The following is a 16,971-nucleotide window of genomic DNA, read 5'->3' on the forward strand; positions in this document are numbered from 1 at the left end:
ACTCTTAATTCTTCAGTATCCGAAAACATCAGTTCTCCAAGTAAACGTTACTTCAACTCCGCCCAGGTATTTTTTGGTGACAGAACTGTGTGTAATGTCATGTTTGTACGGTATGTATTTAGTCATTTCTGGACACCTTCTCCAGGAAGGCGATCATCTGGATAGCCTGCCCAGTGTCCTGCTACGTTTATAGAGATGGGTCACTACAACTGTTGTCGTCCCTAAAAGAATGGAACCTGCACCCACTGGAAGAAGCATTATACCAGTCGTCATCATCAGCCATTTTCAATCCACTGCAGGATGAAGGCCTCTCCAGCAACCAGTAGTTTCCAGCAAATCTCGTACCCACATTTTCCCAAACTGGGGGCATAAAAAAAAAAACACGAGTGTCAAAAATGGATACATACGTACCCATGTTTCAGAACTTCTGGAAGCAGAAACATGTGTACATATTTATGTTGAATCATCTTAAAAAGATGAAACACCTAAGGCGGTAAAGAGGGTTTTCATTGGTATTACATACTTGAATCAGTTTTTTTCTGTTGAAAACGTCTGAAGAAACTCCAAGTGCATCAAAATTTCTTAATTTCAAGTAGAGTAGCTATATTTTCTTCTTGAAGGGAAGGGACCAAGTTCTTGAGGTTAGATCGTTGCTCCCTTATATGGAAAGAAAAACAATTGTGAAGCCATGTCTCTTCAGCACCGCAGAAATAAAGTTGTTTCCAATCCATTTATTGAAAGAGCTTAGCCTTTAGGGAGCCATGACCTGTGAATAAATATTACGTAGTCATTGAAGGATAGAACCAATTTTTAACTGTAGTTGTCGAAGCTGAGCAACGCCAGATATAAACTAACTAGAACGTCTAACTCTAGAATCCCATCTTGTTTGCCAAATATTCTGAAACTCAAATCCGTAAGAATTGAAAGAAATTTTATACGTTGAAGTGATAAGTTTTTTCCTGTATTTTAACTTTGGCGTTTGTATAAAACCAGACTCCACAAGTGTAAGAAATAGCGGGAAGAAAGATGGCTTCGTAATGTTTTTTGAAACCCTATTCTGAGCCAGTTAATCTGATGGTTGTGTGAATTGTTTTTAAATTTTGGTTGCTATATTATTAATGTGGTTGAAAGCAGTCTGTCGTCAAGTATGATACTAAGATATTTGGTTGTTGAAACAAGTGGAATTTTGAATTTTTGTTTTTAGTTGATATGAATTTTAAAAGGTCTAATTTGCCATTTAAAAACCATTTTCGTTTTATTTGATCTTTAACTTATTTGTTGAGGCTGAAGTCATTCAAGATTACTTTAACTCTTTCCTCAAAGCCCTTTCGGTGTCATTCCAAAAAATGCAGATAACTTGCGTATGGGATATTGCACCAGTGTTCAAACTCCCTGGAAAGTCACTGGTCCCAGATGATATTCCAGAAGTCCCCGTGGGAGACCCTTGGAGGATCTTCTGGAAACAAATTACTACATGAATGACCGTGAGCAATCACTAACTGAACTATTCAGGAAGTAATTTCTTAACTTTTATACAGTTGTTGATTACATTTTGCCTGAATTAGAGATCTGAGGGCCCTTTCCCGCCAAAGTGAGGCGAAAGAGCCTTCAAAATAAAGATGACCAGCGGAGGAGTTTTGGCAATGATTAACAAGTGCGACAGTGACGTCTTCCGATGAACTTCGCTTTTTTTTAAACAAAATTGGTTATTTGAGCATAAACTGTCAGAAACAAGTCCAACATGCGAGTTGCAATAAGTCACCCAAAGTTTTTTTTAAGTTGGTCGATATGCCCTGGAATCAGTTAATGGCTTACTGGTTATGTGTAGTATTTTGAGTAAAGCTATTTTCCAGAAACTTAGTGATGTAAACAGATCTTTGTTTGAAGTTGTTTTTCGGTAGTCAAACAGTTGACTTTGATATAAAGTTTAATTGGTTAAATGCTGTAACTGTTGCAGACTCTCACGGGGTCCATGACAGTTAACAATTGTCACTAACGATTTTACAAACTTCGCATGAATTACACGACTGGAGCGTAATCTGCCTTAATAAGAGGTGTCGATGTGCTGTCTTCATCAAAGTATGAAACCTTAATTTTTAGAAGTTGAGGTGTATTGTGCATTTTACCGCAAAAAAAAAAAAAATTATAATAATAAAATAAAGTGCGTCCACGATACCGAGCTACATTAAATTCAGTTTTGAGATGATGGACAGAGAAACCTAGAAGAAATATGATTTTTATTATATTTCTATACGAAGACAGTTGCAAACACTGTTCGTAATTTCAAAGTTTTTACGCAAAAGGTGGAATAAAGGGTTTACTCTGTTATTGCCAGGATCTTTTTCTATGTGTACCGTGATTATTTATTTATATATTTTGCTGGATTAAGAGACACTTCATGAGAAAGTTTCTTAATTTAACTTTCAAATGAGAATCTCTGATTGCGTCGGTTTTCTTGTGTTACTCAGGTAATTCCACTTCGAGCAGTGGAAATAAATTACGAAGCCGCAATTTCTGAAATCTGAATGAAACTTGGAAGGATCATTTACTGAGAGCCTCAGTAAATGAGTCGGGGCTTCATTTTAACCGACACAATTCCTTAACTGTTATTGATGAAATGGGTTGGAATCTCCCTCGAGTATACTGGAAACGTAAGTCGTGACCCACTTTTTTAGCGCTTGCTTAATTCGTTTACTCAGTAATGCAGAGGATTATTAGTATTGACAAAACCTTTCAAGGAAGCAAAGTTTATGTAGCGTCGCCCTTAAAATAATACCATTCTGTGTAACCAAGACAAGTCCTGATTCATTTTATTTCCTAAGCTTTCTTTGAACTTATAAGTTTCTGCTCTCAAAAGATTAAGTCGGAGTGAGTGACTTTGGTTGAACTCAAGTTTTCTTAAACCCAGCCATTTCTATTTCAGAGACAACTCCACCAGAGAAATAAATGACCCAACTGGTGACCAAGGCGTACATCTTTCTACTAGTCATCCATTCGATTATCATTTCTTAAATAATTATTCGCAATTCTATAAATTCAATTTACGCTATTACACCACGATTTCTATCGTGGTACATAGCGTATGTATCATTTTATTTAATTTTTTTCACATCGGGAGTGGTGTCACGGGTTAGCCACCCCTGCCCTAGATAATGAAATATGGTAGAATCCCTGAATCTGTGGTATACGTTAGCTGTATTTTAACAAAAAAAAACCCCTTTAATTGTACAAAATTAGATTAGTACCGATGATTTTTTCTCTTACAGATATTCGACCCTTTCTTTGGAGTTTTCTTTGTTACAGACATCTTTATCTGTGTTTTAAATGTAAGTATTTTAAATTGTATTATGTTACATTACTCTGAGAGTGACTTGAACAAGGTTAAGTTGATTCTGTGCAGTAACCTAATAAATTTAAATCATAACTCTTTGTGAAATCTTTCTAATTTACACTACAAAGTACTAAAGTGAAGAAATCATGTATCCTTCTTCATTTAGGTATACTGTCTTTTGTGCGTCCTTTCACAGTATCAGGAATATAAAGCTGGTAATACTGGGATATCCCAAAATTCAGACCAGGTGAGCCCTCAGTGTGCTTCTCTTGCTTTAAGTTTTTTACGATGAAACAATGTACATGGATAAAAATACTCTTATAGTCGACATTATGTACCAGGCACACAAGCTTAAACTTAACCTAAACTTCAATTAAACAATAAATTTTACTATTTAACTTTATTTCAAAATTTAAGTTGTGTTTGTTTTGTAAGGGCCAATTTTTGTAAAACTCTCGGTTTGATTTTAGAATACCATAGCATTTATATGAAAATGAATCCCTGTTAATTTGGGAACATGCAGGGAAAATTGCAGGAAATGGCAAATACAAGCAAAATATTTAATTTTTATTCTCATCTCTCCTATTAATATGAAAGACACATCTCAGTGCCCCCCCCCCCCCACACACACCTATCTATACATTGACATTAAATATAGCTCCAAAGATGACGATTTACAAATATAACTACATATTCAATATAAACCAAACTTTTTCTTTTTTTAAAACTTGACTTTCACCAATTCCAGTTTCCTAACAGCAAACAATTTTTTTCTTGGCGAGTTAAACGTTCAAAATTCCAACTGGCGAACAAACGAGAGAGAACAAACCTTCCTCGTGCATTTTACTCAATATATTCAGTGCTGCACACACCTCAGTCAGATATCTCCTTAAATGTGTGGTTGTGAAAACCGCTGCAGTCCACACTTTCTCAGCCGATCTTCGTATATGCATATAAAAGCTTTTCAATCGTCACTAATCTGATAGCCCTTCTCTGAATCCTCTCCAGAAGTACCATGCTTTTTTTTTTTTTTTTTGGGCATGGTCTCCAGACCTGAAGAAAATATTCCAAATGCGATATAACCATCGCCTTTTATAAAGGACAATGACGTCCTTCTCCTACTAGCAAAGTCCCGCTAAAATTTAGAGCATTTAGTAGCACTACCTTATGATATCACCATCTTGGTTTTTTCTAACCTTTGCAAAGTTGACTTGAATAAGTTTCTTTCAATCATACCAAGGGCGTCCCCCCGTGGGTTCCTCGCAAAAATAGCGTAGAATCTTGAATAGTTTTGGTGTCAAGTCATCTCCAGCTCTAGTTGGTATTTTATCAATTGTTTAAAACCTGTGCTCCAGTATTAACTTTTGCTTCATTGGCATTTCCACCCTATGCAAAGAAACTTGCTCATATCGTCCGTTACTGAAGTGGATGACTAATTCCTCCCTTCCAATTATCATCCCATACCAATTACATCAACTCTTTTCTCTCAGTAATGGAGAAATCCATCAGTCGCTAATTCTTGCACTGTCTTTGCCGATGATTAATCGGATGGAAGGCTATGCAAATTCTATTAATGTCAGTCCACTTCGGATTCTCCATAAAAGTTCGAAAAAACTCGAGCAATTGCTGTCGACACTTCTCATCTCACTTGAGTGAGAAAACGCTACTCTAGAGCTTTACCTAGTTTCTAAAGTCTCATAAGTTCATAGATAAAAATCAGTATGGTTTTTAACAAATACTGTATTATATTTGAAGAATAATGCAGAATCAAACATCAGAAATGCATCTGTCTAAAATAAACATCTAATTATGGTAAGTGTGGATTTAGAAAATGATTGACCTTTGTTTTGGTATTCTGTGGGATCATCACACTCGTGGACTACGAAGTAAACTGCAGCAATTATAAACACACTGCAGGATGTAAGTTTCCTCAGCAGTTCATGCTGAGGAAATTGGACCGTAATCTGCCACGCTGGTCCAGTACGGGTTGGCAGATCGACCATATTTAGCAGTCAGGCCAGAGGCTTGAATCCCGGTCTACTCAAAGAGCTTGTGCTACGGAGGCCTCGAGAGTAGGCTTCCCTTATTTATTCAAAGCTTCCTTCAGGTCAGAACATCTCAGGTACATTATTTAAATGTTCCCTATAGAATGCATATACAGGAGAAGGGCGGTTCTCGGGAATCTATACGAAGTGCCACATTTGTTTTCAATAACATCACACAAGATATTCCAAACACAGAACTTTGAGTATGCGGATGATCTCCTGTGAAGAAAAATATGAATTACATTGAGAAACCGCTTGAAGTCGCAGTTAACAAAATTGAGCTCTGGGTGTCTCGTAATAGGTACTGTTTGTTTATCAGCACTGAAGTCTGACTGCATTCATTTCATTAAAAAAATGAACTTGAATTATGACTTAAAGCGTACTTTACCACTTTCCAGTATATGAATAATTTCTATGCCTAACCCTAGACAGCAAATTAAACTTTGTGCAGCGCATCGCATATCTTAGGATTCTCTGAAATAAAAAAATAAATTCCCTTGGCCTGCTGACCGACAGTACTTTTACACCTTAGGGTTTAATTAGGGGGCATCTGGATTACGGAGCTCCTATGAATAATAAGTTTCTGTTTATTCCAGTGACAGCAGATATAAAAAGGATTTATATATTCATTGAACTGCATATATATATATATATATATATATATATATATATATATATATATGGAATTCAAGATGACAATTTAATTGTGTTACAGTATGAAACTGACTGACCTTGAAATTTTCGTGGAACTGCACTGTCTCGAACTCGCTATCACCTTACTTGTGGCCGCGCATGCTAACCACTGGACTTCGGCCAGGAAAGGGTGAACTCATTCAGCTAGATACTGTCCATCACTATGCTCTAAGGATTTCCTTAGAGACGTTCAGAACATCTCTTCATCTGTACGTACGAGTGCACGAATCTCCCGTTCATCCTATGGAGCAAATGTTGCTACTCAATTATGCAGCAGAAATGGTCCTCCATTTCATCCCGTCTGGTCATACTTATTTGAGCCCTAGTGGATCACCTTTACACTAATAAACCAAACAGAAATAAACCCATTAGAATCGGGCTACAGGATTTAATACATGACTGGAATTTGCATAATATTTTTCAGGAGACAAATACATGTGATTCTCCATGGTCTACAGTGGCGGACAAAAAAACTAACATCTGTAGTGAAATGTATAAGATGTTTGATTACCGTCATTTTGTTTGTCGCAAAGCAAAGGTGTTGCATCAGATAACGCTTCTATTGCATCAGACAATTGCAAGGAATTGCATCAGCCGTTTCTATAAATATAGCGTTGGAAGGGTATACACGCTCATTAGTATCCTGTTTTGTGTAAGCATGGTTCCATATGTTCAGTTGACACCAAGAAAAAAAGTGTAGCTGTTGCTCTGTCCCAGGAAGGGCTTTCTACGCGTGCTATCGCTGATAAAATAGGCTGCCACCAGTCAACAGTATCCCGGGTGATGTGAAAAGACCTGGATCAGGCCGTAAGAGTGACTACTCCTTCCCAAGATCGATATTTGAAACGGCTATGCCTTCGTAATCGCCATGCTAGTGCTTCTGAGCTAAAACTGGACTTTGAGATGGCCTCTGATGTTGAAACAAGTGCACGAACTATCCAAAGACGGCTTTTGGGATGTGGTCTGCATGCTTATCGGCCCAAGAAGAAGCCTTTGTTGACCCGACAAATGAAAAACGACTTGCTTTGTTGACCCGACAAAACGACTTGCTTGGGCTAAAACGCATGTTACATGGACAAAAGAGCAATGGGACACCGTCATCTTTTCTGGCGAATCGAAATTCAACCTACACGGCTCGGATGGGAAGCGATATGTCAGAAGGCGAAAATTGGTGGCATATCATCCTGGCTGCATAACACCTACTGTTATAGTTCTCCACCATTCAGATGATCTGTGGATGCATAATAAGCAAAGGGGTGGAGCGAATTCCGTTTATTAACGGAACTGTGAATGCAGAAACGTACACTGCTATCTTGGAGGAGTGCCTGAAACTCGTTATTAGGGATCACCACACAGACGTCCAAAACTGCATTTTTCAACAGGACTCAGCCAGCACCTTGCCACACACCAAAATTCTGAAGTTTTAAGCTATTTACATTTAATGATGAGTTTGTCTTGTCTCACAAGGCTTAAAACATACTTACACCAATGTTTCTCTTCTTTTTTTCTCCCTTAAGTCATACCGCAAATGCTGGCATTAGTGTCGGACGGGCCCGTCAACAGTTCATATTTAAACCCTATTTGAAAATTGCTGGAACATAATGTCTAAAATTGCTCAGAAGAAGCCAACAAGTAAGATTCAGCTGCAGGAGAGCATTGTAAGGGTGTCATACCACGAATTGGGCAACCGTATATCCAGAAGTTGATTAACTCTATGCCAGATCGTTGCAAGGCTGTAATTGCAGCTCGAGGAGGAACAACAAAATATTGAGGACTTAATTTGCTGATTTACAGTGCATAATACTATTAGGGTAACTTGTCATTTCAATTTGTACATCGTAAATGCAATAAAATGTATGTTTGGTTGTCATGATTGCCATTTGCATGATTTCTCTTATTTCCATTAATTACGCATTTTACTCTTTGGGAAGATATTTATGGCAATTAGGTATATCAGGTGGAGTATATTTACTGGATTTCCTTCACAGAGATATATATATCCCATCTAACAAATGCATTTCGAACATTTCTATAACCCACAATGCAGCGCAAAACACATGTGCAAAATTCACAAGGGATGCAGTTTTCTTTTTTTTTTTTGTCCGCTGCTGTAAGTATTGCTAGTTTATGATTACTCCTTTCAACAATGAGGAAAAAACGAGCAGAAAAATCTCTCTATCAGGAAACTCCATGTTGCGTACACAATTGCAAATTCTCAGTGCTAACGAATACAATGATGGCTCAAAAACAGGAACAACAGCAGACATGCCATCGCATATGAACCTTATTTGACCTCATTACGGATATGAACACCATCCACAGGACTCAAGGGATTTTTAGGGGGTTTTTTTTCACAACGTTGCTGAATTAGTCGGTTTAAGAAAAGGGTTCCCGGTTTTTGACTTTCTTTCGAATGTATTTCCTGAAAATTGCAATCTACAGAAATTCAAGTCCAAAGTCAACAAGTATCTTCTATTTTGACTTTCATCTTCCGCACGGTTCTAGGTTATTTTAAGGTTCTAATACAACTCCTGTTTGGAGCAATCTAAAATTCCTGAATTCGATTAGATCAGGAAATATAAAAATAAACAGTTGTAAAGAAGCTTTGGAATATCTTACTTTTGGTCTCATGACGACTGTTTAGTGACTGTTGGTTGATATATTTCAAGCAAGCGTTTCATAATAATTAAGTATATAATATTGGTGGTGTAGATACACCATAATTTACCCATAAATTTGAACTACGTAAGTAGTGTAAGGGCAACGTTTTAATTGAATCTCATATTGTGGCTGCCTTCACAACGAGATAGCTGGTTCTAATACTTCGAATAAATAACGCTTCTCTAGTAGAGAAGACTATTGTTATTTTCAGTGGATACAACAACTCAGACGATCGGTTCGAAGCTAGTTGGCTTCATCGGTGGGTGGGTAGGTACCCTGGTTATGGACATGCCATGACAGTTGCGAAGTTATTTCCACAATATGAGAGATGCCAAATGGTGAATAAATAATAATGTATTAGAAGACGAAATGCACAAGGCCTAATTTCTTCGAAACGATCGTCTGGGTGGCGTTATCCACTGAAAATAAATAAGTCTTCTCTACTAGAGAAGCGTTATTTATTTGAAGTAGTGAAATAGCAGCTATCTCGTTGTGAAGGCACCCACAATATGGGATACAATTAAAAACGATTTCTTTTACACTACATACGTAGTTCATATTTATGGGTAAACTAGGCGTATCTACACCAATATTATATAGTTAATTACCTAAATCCATATGAAATTATGCCTTGTGCATTTCGTTTTTTAATACATAATAATTAATAAAAAAGCATAATTTATCAATTTTTGATAAATTATACTTTTAGTTCTCTAAGCTTGATAAAATATGCCTTTTGATAAACTCTCTCATTTAAAAACTTTTATTGCGTATAAAAAAGGGAAATGGAGCTAAATGTCCATAACGTTATTGTATCCATAAAAATTGAGGTAAGGCTTTTGGATAGATTATTGGGTAAGAATGATGAGACCTGCATTATACGTGGTTTGGTTGAAATTCGCATCTGGATTTGTAAAACGTTTGTTTCAGGTACAGAAAAGAAGCAGCAACGTATCTTGAATGTCAACTATTTCCACTGCGTAAACCTGAACCTAACAGTATTACGTGCTAGTGCCTCTGTCAGATAAATTCTACCTTAAAATAAAGCAATTTCAAAGTAGGCTGACCAGAAGGCTTGTAGCTCCTCTGATTTTTAATAATTCCTTAACAATTAAAAATCCAAGTAGTAAATAAACAAGTATTTGTTAATTTTAGGAAATGCGCATTTAATGTCAAGCTGTTCTTGTAATTATCTCGTCATTCTCTTGTCGAGATAATTACAACACACGAGATTGTCTCGTATTGCGAGATATTCTGAGCTGATTTTGGTACTTGTTCCAGAATATTCTTCTTCATCTATAATTAAAGAACATGTGTGCATCTTCGCCACACTTGGAGCTATGACGGATTGATTGTCCTTACAGTGGCATCGTTCCTCTTAAACTTTCCCATAAATGTGGCAAAGAGACAAACCTGAAACACTTTCCTTGCACCAGCAAAGCAAAGATCTCTCAGGGATGCCAGTTTCCCAGCATGCAAGACTTTCGGTACAAGAGCAAATGAATGAAGGACTCTGATTGGTTGGTGATTTACACTGAACCTCGTTCAATTTGTTGGAATGACTGGCAGTATTACGATTAGAGAATGGTTTCAGTTGTGGAACAGCCCGAGTTCGAATCCTCTTGAACCATGAGCACTTTTTTTCCAGTACGAGTTAGTCAACCAGTCTTGAAAGGGTTACACGGTTCTTCTTATCCCTGGAAATTGGTTTTTCAGAAACCAAGAAGGCGGTCAGCTACTCAACCGAATTTCTCCGTCATCTGAAGATACCAGGTGTGTTGCCACATGAAATAAAAAAAAAAAAAAAACTAGGTTGGTGTTCCCTCAGATTTTACATGAATCTTGTTCATGATTACCCCATCAACACTACACTGGGACTATATGGGCTATATTATCCGAGACACACATGCCACTATCATAACTAATCATTGAACAAACAGATCAGGGTCTATTAATTCCACGCATTCCAATTATCCGTTCTACTCTGTCATTTCAATTCAATAGATGCCACTTTCCTGTTCGTTTAAGTTTTTCACTAGCATTGACAAGATTCAAAGTTGCTGGCCTCATCTATTGAGTATTAACAAAAACAAAATATATCAAATATTTTATGGTATTTGTAATAATTTCTTGGTGCAGGGAACACCCTACTGGCAGTAGCTACTATACAAGGTGAGACAAAAATACCTAGAAACCTGAATAAGTAATAATTATGGTAACCCGAAAGGAAATCTTTCTCATGGCCAACTCAATGTTGACTACTTTTGAGTTGATGGGAAAGTTATGGAAGGTTAAATATGGAATCAATGTTTAGCTTTTAATAACTCTGGATTCATTAATAGCGAAGAGCTTACCTACATTTAGAATTACAGAGTACCATAAAAATAGAATATGGTGATTACTATAAACCTACATACAGTTTTGATTATTGCTCCAAGTGAAAAGCCTACTAGTTCGGCTAATATTTTAATAACTAAAGAAGAATCAAAAACAGAAAACCAGGAGACGCTGCTTTAAACAACTGTAGAAGAAAGAAATCAGACTGGAAAATTGTGGATACCTCGTATAATTACCGAATAAAAGTTGATTTATAAATAATTGAGCAGTTCTCCCCCACTCCCTTGTAGTCGAGATTGTTTCGTTGGTGGTCATATTGGAATGCAGTTTTGTTGTTGGCGCCATCTCTCGACAATAAATAAAAATACTACATTTAAACGAGCAGAAGAAATAAATTCTTATGCTATAAAATCATCCGTTTCATTATTTTAGAATTTCGACATTGGTAAATATTTCCAGGGATTAGTATTGTTAATTCCATAATTTACATATTGCTACATTACATGCGTGTATTAAATGCTTTCACATTTGTTTCGCTTCATTCGGCATATCGTAGTTTTTTTTTTTTTTTTATATATCACGCATTTAATTATCGATTAGGCCAGTTCGAGCATTCATTTTTTTGTCCTGACAGATCACCAATGCCATCCCTTTGAAGGAGTTCGAATACTGTTCTTCCCCTCTCCTTCTGAAAGTTTTTTGTTATATCAGTTCGATTGATTTGTGTGCTGTGCGGATATTAATCGGTCGGAAAATACACACCACCCCCATTACTGTATAATCATAAGGGGTGGGGGGAATGACGACCACGTTTTTGAGATTTAGATAGACCTAGGAACAGTTATATGCATACACTTATACGCATGGTTAAAGGACATATTCTCCCTCTGCTCCCCTGAAACACATGTAACCCTCGCAACACGTACAGACTGAGCTCGATAAAGATCTCACGTAACACAGTAATGAATCTATGCACTGTGACCAAAGCAATCGCTGCACAAACTAGGATCCCTCCAACAAACAAACGTTTGGTCTTCTTAACCTTCCGACCTATAATTTTCGATATACCATTCACGTGCTACGTTGAGGCTTAAGAAATGTTTGTTTTCTTATTCGATATTCAGCTGTCTCTTGCGTATAATATTTAAAAAAGTGGTATTAAGCCAGTTTCCTGGGTTTCCTCAGCATGTACCAAAATGGTGCTTTTAACGCACAATTTTTCTTAAAATTTAAGTTATTTTACAATTTTTCTATGTACAAGTATTTTGATTCCCACACAATTCGTGAAATTGTCCGTAAAATATCACCACAAAGTTACGATGATCCTTCATTCCCCTTGGAAGTAAGGGGAATGAAGCTTGTCAACAAGACATTTATAGGTGTGTGTGTGTGTGTGTGTTATGGGGGTTTAATGGCGCATAAACATTTATAGGCAAAAGTGAATTTAAAAGGAAAAATTAAAATCCTGTAGCAGGTACATAATGTGTCCTGCCGCTAGTATATTTAACTTCTTTTACATTTAAGAGTCATCTGCAGTCGTTAAAAACGTTTTAATTTTTTTCAGATATTAATAAAATTCATGGATAATAATATAACAATATTTTTATTTTATTAATAACAATTACATATCGGTTACTGAAAGTATTGGTCTGTGATGACTAAAGTAGGATATATAATTTTTACATTGAAGATTCACGACTAAATCCACCATCTATAGTTGTTCCATACTACACGTATTTATCGAAAGGTCTGATGATATGTCCAAGTTGAACGTTGTCATAAATGTACAGAACTCTCTTTCAGCCTCAGTTTAATTGTAAAGAAAATTACATTCAATCTGAAAACACCAGATGAGTTTTCGAATTAACGCATTATCGAAATTTTTTTTTTAACTTAAAACCTTAATATTTTTGTTTCTAAATTTCTTAGCTTTCGAACTATATGCTATATATCCACATTACCTCGTTTATTACGTGAGAAATTCCTTGAACATATGTTCATATTTTCCACTATCCTGGAAAAACTACTGCAATTTTCAGAGGTTTGAAAGTTTTTCCTCTAGTATACAGCTAAGATGAAGCTCCATGCAAAATTTCATTAAATTTGGTCCAGTAGAAGATAAATTAAACTGGAATAAATTTTCGTAACGCATTTCGCATGACGGTTTTTCGTTACAAAATTTTTGTAACGAAAAATAAAGAAATCGAAGTGATGAAGAGGGGTAACCTTTGTCTGAAATTGAACAGATTGATTCATTTCGTACATAACTCGCTGGTCTTGAGATACAACTGGGATATATATCTCGTAGACAACATCAGTTGGAAAGATTAATGTGGTGATCAGTTGCAAATCTGACCATTTAGTTTATTGCCGAAGCACGAGCGGAGACAGGCTATGACCAGCATTAAAGGTCAAAGAGGCGAGTTAGTGTTGAAAACATGTTTGCTGTGAAAATAGAGCTACCAAGGTAAGTCGTGATACTATGAAACACATTCAAAAATAATTGAACCAACGGTTGAGTTAAAGACAGGGAAAATACAAACGCAATGACAACCCGATGAGACAAGCGGATTACAGAACTCGGAAAAGAACATCCGAGACATGATTACCTGGAGGCCGTATTTTCAGTAATATTAGTTTAAAAAATATAAATTGCTATACAGTTAGCTAAGCCTATTACAGTGTAATATGCATTGCCTTCTCTTTTTTGGTGTGCGATATAAACTTTTGCTTTAAGAATTTTAAGAAAAGTTAATTGCTTCAACAAGATGACCCAAAACTGCATACTGCTGAAGTAGGTTATAGAAGCTCAATGAGGTTGATTGAGCAACACGTTTCTTGAAGATTGTAAGAGTTTTTTCATCGTTCCTCGTTGCCTATTTTTACGAGTAGCCTATAAGAATACTTGATGGAATCATTATTCCCTCGGCTATCTCAGTCATTGCAGGCTTCAGTTGAATGTCAAATGTTTTTAGTAGAGGATTTCTTTAAGCAGGTCAGGCACTAGCTATTCTGTAACGCATTCACGCTACAATTCCACCTCTTCTCATCAACAAACTGCAAGAAACTCGCTGCCTACGTACGCTATTGATACCACTAACGATGTGGATGAAAGGTATATGGAATGAACGAGCAGCTCAATTTCATTATTCAGTTATATGCTTCTGCATAATTGAGATTTTCCAGTGTTCCATGATTTTACCCTTTATCTCTTTATTTTACCCTTTATTATTATCAACAGCTACAAAAACAGCAATCAAACATGCTTGAGGGTGCAGTTACAAAGCATTATTACAGTTTCAAAGCAGAAGCTTGAAGTATAAATTTCCAAAGTAAAGAGAAAAGTAAATGTACATAAAGGGAACACAAAACAGTAAATCTACAGATAAAAATAAAACAAAATAAATAAGAGAGGGATCAGTCAGATATAAGTGAAGAGATAGGAGGAAGGTTGAGCACTGGTATTTCTTCAGATTACAGAATCAGTCTTAGAACTTGCAAGAAGAGTCAATTTTAAGGTTCCGGTAACGGATGAGGTTAGCAATTTCATTTGCCTCTTGAAGTGTCCAGGGGTGTCAAATATCTCCAGATTTCTTTGTTGAATGATCTTGCAGTCCTGTTATAGAAGTTGCAGTATCCATAATTTGTCCTTGCACAGAATAGTTTTAGCAGTGGATGGCTTCTTAAAGGTCTTGTCGGTGCGTTGAAGTTTATTTGTGAGACGAGATGAAGGCAATTTATGGTACCATTTTTAACAGCTGATTAAAAAGGAGTAAGTCGGCTTTCTCTTCTTTCTTCCAGCGTTTCAAGTCCAAAGAATACACACTACTCCTGGTAGGATATCTCATTGTATTCAAGGGCACTTTTAAAGCAAACGTATTGTATTGTTGAATATTTTCAATTTCTAATTTTTGGGAAGCTGCATGTGGGGACCAGACCTGTGAGGCAAATTCTAGGGTTGGACTAACTTAATGTGGTGATCGAAGTCTCCAATTGATTGAAGTCTCGGTTAATTCTTTCAAGGAAACATTTTTTTGCTAGCTGTCTTTACAATGTTTGACATGAACATCAAAAGAAAGTTTCTTTAATAAAGATACCTAAATTTTTGGTTGTACTAACTTCTTTTGATTGCCTTGTTGATACAATAAGAAAAATTAAATTTAGTTTTTTTTTGTGTGCATTGCCAAAACTCATCAGCTCGCACTTATTTTCATAGACTACCATTTTGTTCTCCTTCAGCCACTGAATAACTCGTTGAAGAGCTTCGGTTAGGATGACGCAGTCATTGGTATTGCGAATTATTTTATAAATTGTGGTTTGCAAATATTTTGATTTGGTAGTCTCCAAGGGTACTTGCCAGGTCGTTGATGTAGATAAGAAATAATAGCGGGCCTAAGGATGAATCTGTGGGACACCAATTTCAGGTTTGAAAGATATAAGATTTTACCTTTTTAAATGTCTCTGCCTTCCAAGTAATTGCAATCCGGTTTAGTCCCTGTCCTCTGAGACTATAGAGATGCAGTTTATTAATTAGTCTCTGATGAACTAACTTGTCGAAGGCTTTGCTTAAGTCAAGGAAGATGGAGTCGACTTGTTCTCCTTCGTCAAGCGCCTGGGATATATTCGAGACAAACTAAATCATATCTGTGCAGGTGGAACGACCTTTGATAAATCCATGAGAATAATCCGACAGATTAAGTTTCATAAATTTGAATAGATCGTTCATTACAATGGATTCAATTATCTTTGAGTTCGTTAAGCACATCATAAGTACATCAATTCAATTAAGCACATCATAACATTCAAAACAAATGAATAAAATAAAACTTATTAAAAGCTCTGTATAAGTTTGATATGAATTGTAAAATTTTTAGTTTTCCATTTCAGTCCGTTCAGTCGATACGATGTCAACCTACGGGGAGGCAGGCGGGCCATAAAACAGCACCTCGACTGACCACAACAATTGCCGAAGATGGAACAACCAACTCTTCCTACCTCCTGCCACAATCTTTGCGCAAACTGTCAGTGACCCCAGGAAGGTCGTTTTTGTTCTCCGATCTAAGCACCATCTCTGAAGAAAACAGTCACCCCGAGCCAAGCCGTAAATTCAGCACTGACGTTAGCACTTTAGGCACGGACAGTCAAGCATTCTCACCCCCACCTGAGCGCCGATTATCGCACATAACCGTTGGAGCAGCGAGCCCATACCAGGAGAGACATATTTTCAGTTGTAAACATAAAGGATCGTCTTTGTGCGCCGGAAATTGTCAGCATAAACTATCAAATGACGATAATCAAACAGTTGAAACAATCCTTCAGGTTCCGCCGGATGTTTGTGACTATCGTAGTTCGTTGTCAGCAGTGCCAGTGTGACATTAGCGAACTGTTAGCTTCATCCGGTGATAACACAGTCCTCCATTCTTGTATTTTCTTAAATAAAGAGAATATTATATTGAGAGATTTCTTTTCTCACAATGATGGTTTATTGTAACAATATTCTTCTCCAGGTTCTCTAAAAGAAACTGATTTTCACCACCAATATAAATACAGGAATTTATTCTAAATAAAGTTGTCTTTCTGTTTCCAAAACATGCTCTCATAAAGTCTTGAAAGTTGATTTATATAACGTTGAATAGAAGCTACAGTTTGTAGGATTTCTTCCTTTGGCAGGCAGAAATCCTATAACTGCTTCCTCTTCATTTTTCCACGTGAAACATGGAAAATGGACGCTGTGCACGTTTGTTGACAAAATAAGTGTAGGGGGTTCTATAACAAAAAAGAAAATAGTTATACACGTGCGTTTATTCGCAATGACACGCTTTTAGAAACAGCACGGTTTCTCCCTGGAAACATTTGTCTTACGCTGCAAACAACCTTCGTGTAACCTTACTGGTGCAGTGGTTA

General features: G+C 36.7%; 1 protein-coding gene across 1 annotated transcript in view; it reads left to right on the plus strand.

Annotated features, from left to right (window-relative positions):
• LOC150080779 (uncharacterized) overlaps positions 1 to 16,475 on the plus strand; it is a 135,771-nt gene extending 119,296 nt beyond the window's left edge. Inside the window, exons 5-7 of the mRNA XM_090381557.1 lie at positions 3,267 to 3,326; positions 3,498 to 3,578; positions 15,955 to 16,475. Coding sequence (XP_090237683.1) covers positions 3,267 to 3,326; positions 3,498 to 3,578; positions 15,955 to 16,440 — 627 coding nt within the window. The 3' untranslated portion in view covers positions 16,441 to 16,475. The remainder of the gene's footprint in view (positions 1 to 3,266; positions 3,327 to 3,497; positions 3,579 to 15,954) is intronic.
• Positions 16,476 to 16,971: the final 496 nt, after the last annotated feature.

Source organism: Mastigoproctus giganteus, chromosome 9 (genome assembly GCF_048544385.1).
Source record: "Mastigoproctus giganteus isolate SK-2022 chromosome 9, ASM4854438v1, whole genome shotgun sequence".
Taxonomy (NCBI): Eukaryota; Metazoa; Arthropoda; class Arachnida; order Uropygi; family Thelyphonidae; genus Mastigoproctus; species Mastigoproctus giganteus.